Source organism: Eufriesea mexicana, unplaced genomic scaffold, assembly GCF_001483705.2.
Source record: "Eufriesea mexicana isolate 0111107269 unplaced genomic scaffold, ASM148370v2 scaffold19034, whole genome shotgun sequence".
NCBI classification, from domain to species: domain Eukaryota; kingdom Metazoa; phylum Arthropoda; class Insecta; order Hymenoptera; family Apidae; genus Eufriesea; species Eufriesea mexicana.
This window is the reverse complement of record NW_016926279.1, coordinates 207,945-214,567: the sequence shown is the minus strand read 5'-3', so window position 1 is coordinate 214,567 and position 6,623 is coordinate 207,945. Positions and strand designations below refer to the sequence as shown.

General features: G+C 30.9%; 1 protein-coding gene across 1 annotated transcript in view; it reads left to right on the top strand.

The window, feature by feature from the left end:
* The first annotated feature begins 2,159 nt into the window (after positions 1–2,159).
* The window catches only part of RhoGAPp190 (Rho GTPase-activating protein 190), a 9,295-nt gene continuing 4,831 nt past the window's right edge, over positions 2,160–6,623 (top strand). Inside the window, exons 1-10 of the mRNA XM_017909620.1 lie at positions 2,160–2,371; positions 2,458–3,368; positions 3,451–3,660; positions 4,943–4,954; positions 5,140–5,326; positions 5,399–5,514; positions 5,588–5,740; positions 5,813–6,051; positions 6,123–6,324; positions 6,407–6,577. Of these exons, the coding sequence (XP_017765109.1) occupies positions 2,201–2,371; positions 2,458–3,368; positions 3,451–3,660; positions 4,943–4,954; positions 5,140–5,326; positions 5,399–5,514; positions 5,588–5,740; positions 5,813–6,051; positions 6,123–6,324; positions 6,407–6,577 (2,372 nt within the window). The 5' untranslated portion in view covers positions 2,160–2,200. The remainder of the gene's footprint in view (positions 2,372–2,457; positions 3,369–3,450; positions 3,661–4,942; positions 4,955–5,139; positions 5,327–5,398; positions 5,515–5,587; positions 5,741–5,812; positions 6,052–6,122; positions 6,325–6,406; positions 6,578–6,623) is intronic.

Genomic DNA, 6,623 nt, shown 5'->3' with positions numbered 1-6,623 from the left:
TTCACAGCATCTCCGCTGTCAGCCATTTTTGATTCTAAGTCAAAATAATTTGTTTCCTGAACGACAGGTGGAGCTTTTATGCTCTTACAGGAGCGTAATCATGGTGTGCTTACAGCCAGGTACTTTTTGTCGATACTATTCATAAATAAGTGATTAACTTAAATAAATAACAGTAACCCTGAAGAATCATCGTTTCTACATATAATAAATGTAATAGATACATTTTAAGTAAATTTATTTTATTATAATATTTTAAGCTTTTAAAAGTATAGTCTTATTTATTTTAAAATATATTTGAATTGCTCATGAAGAATGATACATTCCTTTTTCTTCTTTTTTATGAGAAGAATCAGATATAAATGTTGGAAATAACTTTTACATTTAATTAAACAGTAACATGAAATAAGCATAAGTTAATAATTTGTTTATAAGGAAAGGGGATCCATCTATTTTAAAATATAGACGAATCGTAGGAAATATGCTAGATACGGCCTTGTTCTTGTTCGACGTATACTATCTATTCCGAAAACATTAATCGCCTTGTGCCCACCCACTAAGATGGCTCCTTTATGGGGCAATACTCGATGTTTGACGTGAAGTTATTTACACACCTGGAATTAAACGTTCGTTGAGACAAGTTGTAGATGCCTTTCGGTGCACCGTGTACGTGAAGCAGATCAAAAAAGAGTGTGTGCTCTATAGCAGTGAAGGATCGATTGAGTTCTTGAAGAAAAAATTATACGGGACGGCCGGTTGGTGTAATAGTTCGCTTGTCGAACAAAAATCTGTACAGGTACCATAGTCTTTGCTATACCAACCAAGATAGTTTGATTAGTATCCTGATTTTGCTAAGATAAGTTATAGTGTATTACATATATCGTATATATTATACACTTTATAAAAATTTGTGGAATTGCAAAACTCTATCGTCGGTGTCAAAATTGACCGCGGTTGTGTACAATGCATATTGATCTATTCGTAGCTGTCATTTGTATATCGAATAATTTGTTTCTGCTGCATGAATCATTTCTTCTAAATCTTACATTAAATTTATGATTTTGATTCGTTTCTCAAGTAATAAATAAGTATTTATTCCATCACGATAAATATATTCTGTCGTTATTACAAAATACATTTTTTTGTAATTTATTAAGAAGCAATATCGTTATAATATTATTCGAAATTATTTTCAAAGATATTGTTCATGAAATATTATCACGTTAATCTTTGAATAATTGTATAAATCTATGATTCGTATTATATATGTGGAGGTTAACGCAAAAATGTGTTTCGAAACGTTTCTTAAGGGTTTTATTCCAATGGATCCATAACCTGTATAGTATAAGAAATAATTTAATTGCGTCCGTAATAAATTTAGTTGACGTGAAAATTAATTTTGTATGATATTTGCTTATCATTTGCTTTATTTCTTGTTTTACAAAAAGGAAATGTATATCTCAATATAATTTATAATCCATGTACATGTGATGAATGCAATTTTGTGTGATTTTACATATTTTACTAATGTGAATTTCAGGCACCGAATACTATCATGAATCATTAATCTAATCTTCATAACAAAGATATGTGTGCAAACATGAATGTAACTAACATCTGAAAATGCTATTTGTTACTTTATTCATTTGTGAACATTATTTTTTTTTTCAGATACACAGTGCCATTCCAAAGAACCATTGCTCACAGTTGTGCTAAATTATGAATGCTATGCTTTATAGAAAGAAATAAAGTGTAAAGATTTTTCAAGATCCATATTATTAATTTTTAGTGATGTAATTTTGTTATTCATGAAGCTACAATAATAACAATTATATTAATAAGACTCAAATGAAATTTTGGCAAATGACATTTGTTCATAATCATTCATATGTAACTTTGCATGTCATAAAGAACATTGAAGCATGATATTTAAATGTTGTGAAAGAAGAAAAAAAATAGAATAAAAGAGCATATTGTTAAAAATGTTACCAAAGGAAGGTAATGCTGATTTTCATATGAATTTTTAGACTTGATATAATGACCAAAGGGAGAAATACTGATTTTTAATAACTGTGGAGATAAATGAATAAGAGAAACTATTCATAGTGGTACTTAAAAATGTCCTGAGTAAAGTTTGATGGAGAAAAGATTTTTATTTTCACACTTAATTATATAAGTGACCTAATCAAGTTAAGCTTTAAAAATGGCAAGGAAAAATGATAATATCAAAACCATCAATGTTGCCGTTGTTGGTCTTTCTGGCACTGAGAAAGATAAAGGGCAAGTTGGTGTTGGCAAATCATGTCTATGTAATCGTTTCATGCGTTCTTTGAACGATGATTATAGTGTGGACCATATATCAGTGTTATCACAGGTAATTGCATATTTGTTGGTTAAATACATTTTCATACATTGTAATAATTGTTAGTAAACTTACTAATTGACTATTATTTTTTATAGTCAGATTTTAGTGGTCGGGTGGTAAATAATGATCATTTCCTATATTGGGGTGAAGTTACAAAAACAGCAGAGGATGGATCAGAATATCAGTTTCAAGTAATAGAACATACAGAATTTATAGATGATGCATCTTTTCAGCCTTTTAAGGGTGGTAAAATGGAACCTTATGCAAAAAGATGTGCAGCTACAAAAATTACTAGTGCAGAAAAGCTTATGTATATTTGCAAAAATCAATTAGGCATAGAAAAAGAATATGAACAAAAAGTTTTACCAGATGGTAAATTAAATATTGATGGTTTCTTATGTGTATTTGATGTAAGTGTTGTACCAAATAGATCTGTAGAAAAACAGGTTGAAATAGTAGCAAATATATTGAATGGTTTAATGAAAACTAAAAAACCAATAGTTTTGGTAACAACTAAAAATGATGATGCTAATGAACAATATGTAAAAGAAGCTGAAAAATTAGTGATGCGTAAAGAATACAAAAGTTCCATTTTAATAGTTGAAACATCTGCACATGAAAATATTAATATTGATTTGGCATTTATGATTTTGGCTCAGTTAATTGATAAAACCAAAATGCGAAGTAAGGTAACGCCATTTGCGGAAGCGGCCAGAGCCAGAAAAGAATTATTAGATGCATCAACTGAATCTTTACAAAGATTGATTCGAATACATGTTACTGATTATAGAGCATTATGGTCCCAGGCATCCAAAAAATTAGCTCAACACAAAGAATTCTCAACATTTGTGGAACTGTTTGGTATTGATGCAACCCAAAGATTATTTAGGAGACATATTAAAAAATTGAAAGATGAGCAAGTGGCAAAGAAGATTCAGGGATATTTAGATATGTTACCTGACATTCTTCATGAAATATGTCCTGATGTAACAAACTTGATTAATGAGTATGTTTCCAAATATAATTGTGTAATTATAATTAAGAGGTGTTCTAATTTTTTACTGAATCTATATATTTTATTTATATAGAGAATGGTCTGCTGTGCAACAATATATAAAGGAACATCCCGATTTTCATCAGTTTTTCTATGAATGTCCAGAGGATATCCCATGGATTGATTGTGATTTTGGTGAGAATAATGGAACGAAGATTCCTTATGATGTTCTAGAAACACCAGAAGCTGAAACTGTTTTCAAAAATCACATAAATGTATTACAACAAGAACAACGGCGATTAGAGTAAGTATTATACCTTTAAAGTTGAGTATAGAATATATATGCAGATATTTCTTGATCATACTTTATTATAATTATAATCTGCTGAATTTTTACTATTAATAAATAGCAAATAAATCATTAATTCTTCGTGGTACAAGCTTTAACATAGATATTAACCCTTTGCACTCGAAGCCTTTTTCGCGTGGCGAACCAGCAACTCGAGACGTTTCGCAGCATTTTTAGCGAGTTTCTTACCCCTAACTTAAAATGATTACACACACAAATTAATGTATAAAGCTTTTATATTTTAACATTTTATATATATTTACACCTTTATGAAGATAATTTCTTAAATGTTAGTCTCTGTAATTTTGCTGTGTATGATATTTTATATAACAATTGCCAATATGCATGCCCGGCTTGTTGGGGCAAGTATTACAATAATATGTTGTTTGATGTCTTTTGCCGGGTTTATTTCTTTGAGAACAGATTTTGAAACCCTTCCTAACTCCTGTTAGAATATTAGGCAGCTTTTCATTCAAGCGGATGCCTTCGGGATCGGAGGTTGAAGTCGAGGCTTGATCATTGCAGGAGTGTCACCTACTATGAATGGTATTCTTGAAGGTATTTCTTCAGATTCAGTACCACTAATCCATTCAGAACTGTCCCGATTGTGAGTCGTCTGTAGTATCAGTATCGCTGTCACATTCACTGTCTATTACTCTGATCTTTCGCCTTCTTACACCTCATACTTCATCACTATCATCAGCACTGCTGTTATTCTCTCTATTGTCAAGCTCTCTGTGTATAGATGTAATTTCCTCGTTAAGCAACGTTAAATCAAACTCATCTTCATTTGAGCTTATTTCATTACTACGTTCCATGCTTATAGGGATCAAAAACTTTAACTTTAGTTGTACTTTTGCCACGACTGTCAAGTACGAACTAATGCCGAAAATGCAGTCCGGTTCGTGGTTGCGGACTAATTTCACATAAGAAAATCTTATCTCCATTTGAATAGGTGTCATTTCACACTTAAAAGATTATACAGAAAGATTGTAGGAAGCCGCTTGAAAGAAACTAAACGTAAACAGTCATTGCCGCGCATCGAGTTTCCGTATTAAACCAATTGGTGAGTGAGAGTCACCTCTCGAGTTGCGGCATCAAACCATATGGTGAGTGAGAGTCACCTCTCGAGTGCAAAGGGTTAAAGTTACATAGTCATTCAGCATTTTAGATAATAATACTTATGTGCAATGCACTAATGCTTTGCTTTATTCTGGGTGGCGTTTCTTTTGAGCAGACTTCCTAAAAGGTAAATTGTGCTTTTTATTGCTTTATACTTTAGGATATAATTTTTTTTTAGAGAAATACATAGCATTACTAACATTTGGTAGTGTTTTATATGTAAGACTATAAATGAATATTGTATAAATATTGGAAATAATTATATTTTAATAACAATATTTTAGTTATTTATATAAAAGTATTGTTCCTTAGATGGAAAAAGCAGTTTAAACAGTTATTGGAAGAGACTGGGTATGTTACACCTGGAAAACATTTATCTGAAGTTAGAGTGCTTTTTATGGGTAGAGAATGCTTTGAAGCTCTTTCTCATCATGATTGTCAAGAAATATATGATCAACATCAAAAGGAAATTATTGAAAAAGCAAAACATAATTTCCAAGTAAGAATATATGCGTTACTGTACGATATTAATATTTTACATTTTATTGCATTTCCTGATCTTCTGTTTTAGGAACTGTTATTAGAACATGCTGATTTGTTCTATCACTTTAAAAGTATAGCGCCATCTGGTACTATAACACAAGATGATATTAAAGAAATAACAGATGCATTGGTGGATGATTTTAGGTAATTAATCAAGTTTTTCTTCTATTTTGGATGTACTTATAAACATTCTTGAGTGATTTCTTATGTTGTATAGGTATAAAGCTTTAGATAGGTTAGATCAAGATAGAAAATTAATGCTTTTCCAACATTTGGGTTTTGTACATTGTCCTATAAGGGAACATTGTCCAGCTTATCCAAATTGTATGGATGCACTTATAGAACGAATACTTGGAACAAAAGCTCACAGGTAAGATTTAAAACAATGGTAAAGATGAAGTTGTATATGTATTTTAATATTATGAATGTAATGATTTTGTAGACCTTCTTCATGGAATCACAGTAGTCAATGGCAATTAACATCTGATAACAATCAATTAAATTTAGTTATACTTGGAAGCAATGGTCTTGGTGAAGAATTTGCACGTGAAATAAGAGCACAAACAGAAGATGATGAAGTAGAAATTGATTGCCAGTTATATACACTTGGATATCGAATAATCGATGGTGACGTTGGACTACCGCATAATTCATTTACTACTTCTGACTTTATGCCTCATGGTATGAGACAAAGCTATAGTTATTACATAGTTTTATAAATAAGGATCTATAAGAGCATTTTGAACTTATAGGATCATTCTGTATTTACGCAAACGAAGATTCGTTTGAATATATTCGATCTTCTTTAGAGAAGACTTTATTATCAAATCTAGAACAAGAAGATAGGTTACCATTTCAAGGATTGCCTATTGTTATTATGTTTGTGCCAGAATCAGCTATAGACGAAATGGAGGCAATGCGACTTAGGAAAGAGGGTCAGAATCTTGCTGATAGGTATTAATTACATACAAAGTCTATATTTCGTTATAAATTGGGGAAAAAACAAAAAGATGTTAATGATCAATTTTTATATTAGTTTACAGTGTCCATTCATTGATGTCTGTATAGAGGATTTAGAGCAAGATAAAAGGTTTCCTACTCCACTTGTGAAAGATGCATTACAGCAACTTATACAATCTATAAATCACAGAGCTGGTTTTCTAAATATTTACCAAAGTGTTATTGAATGTTTGGAACCAGACATCAGGTAATACTATTCAAATAAATTGTATTATAATGTGAAATAGGGAAAG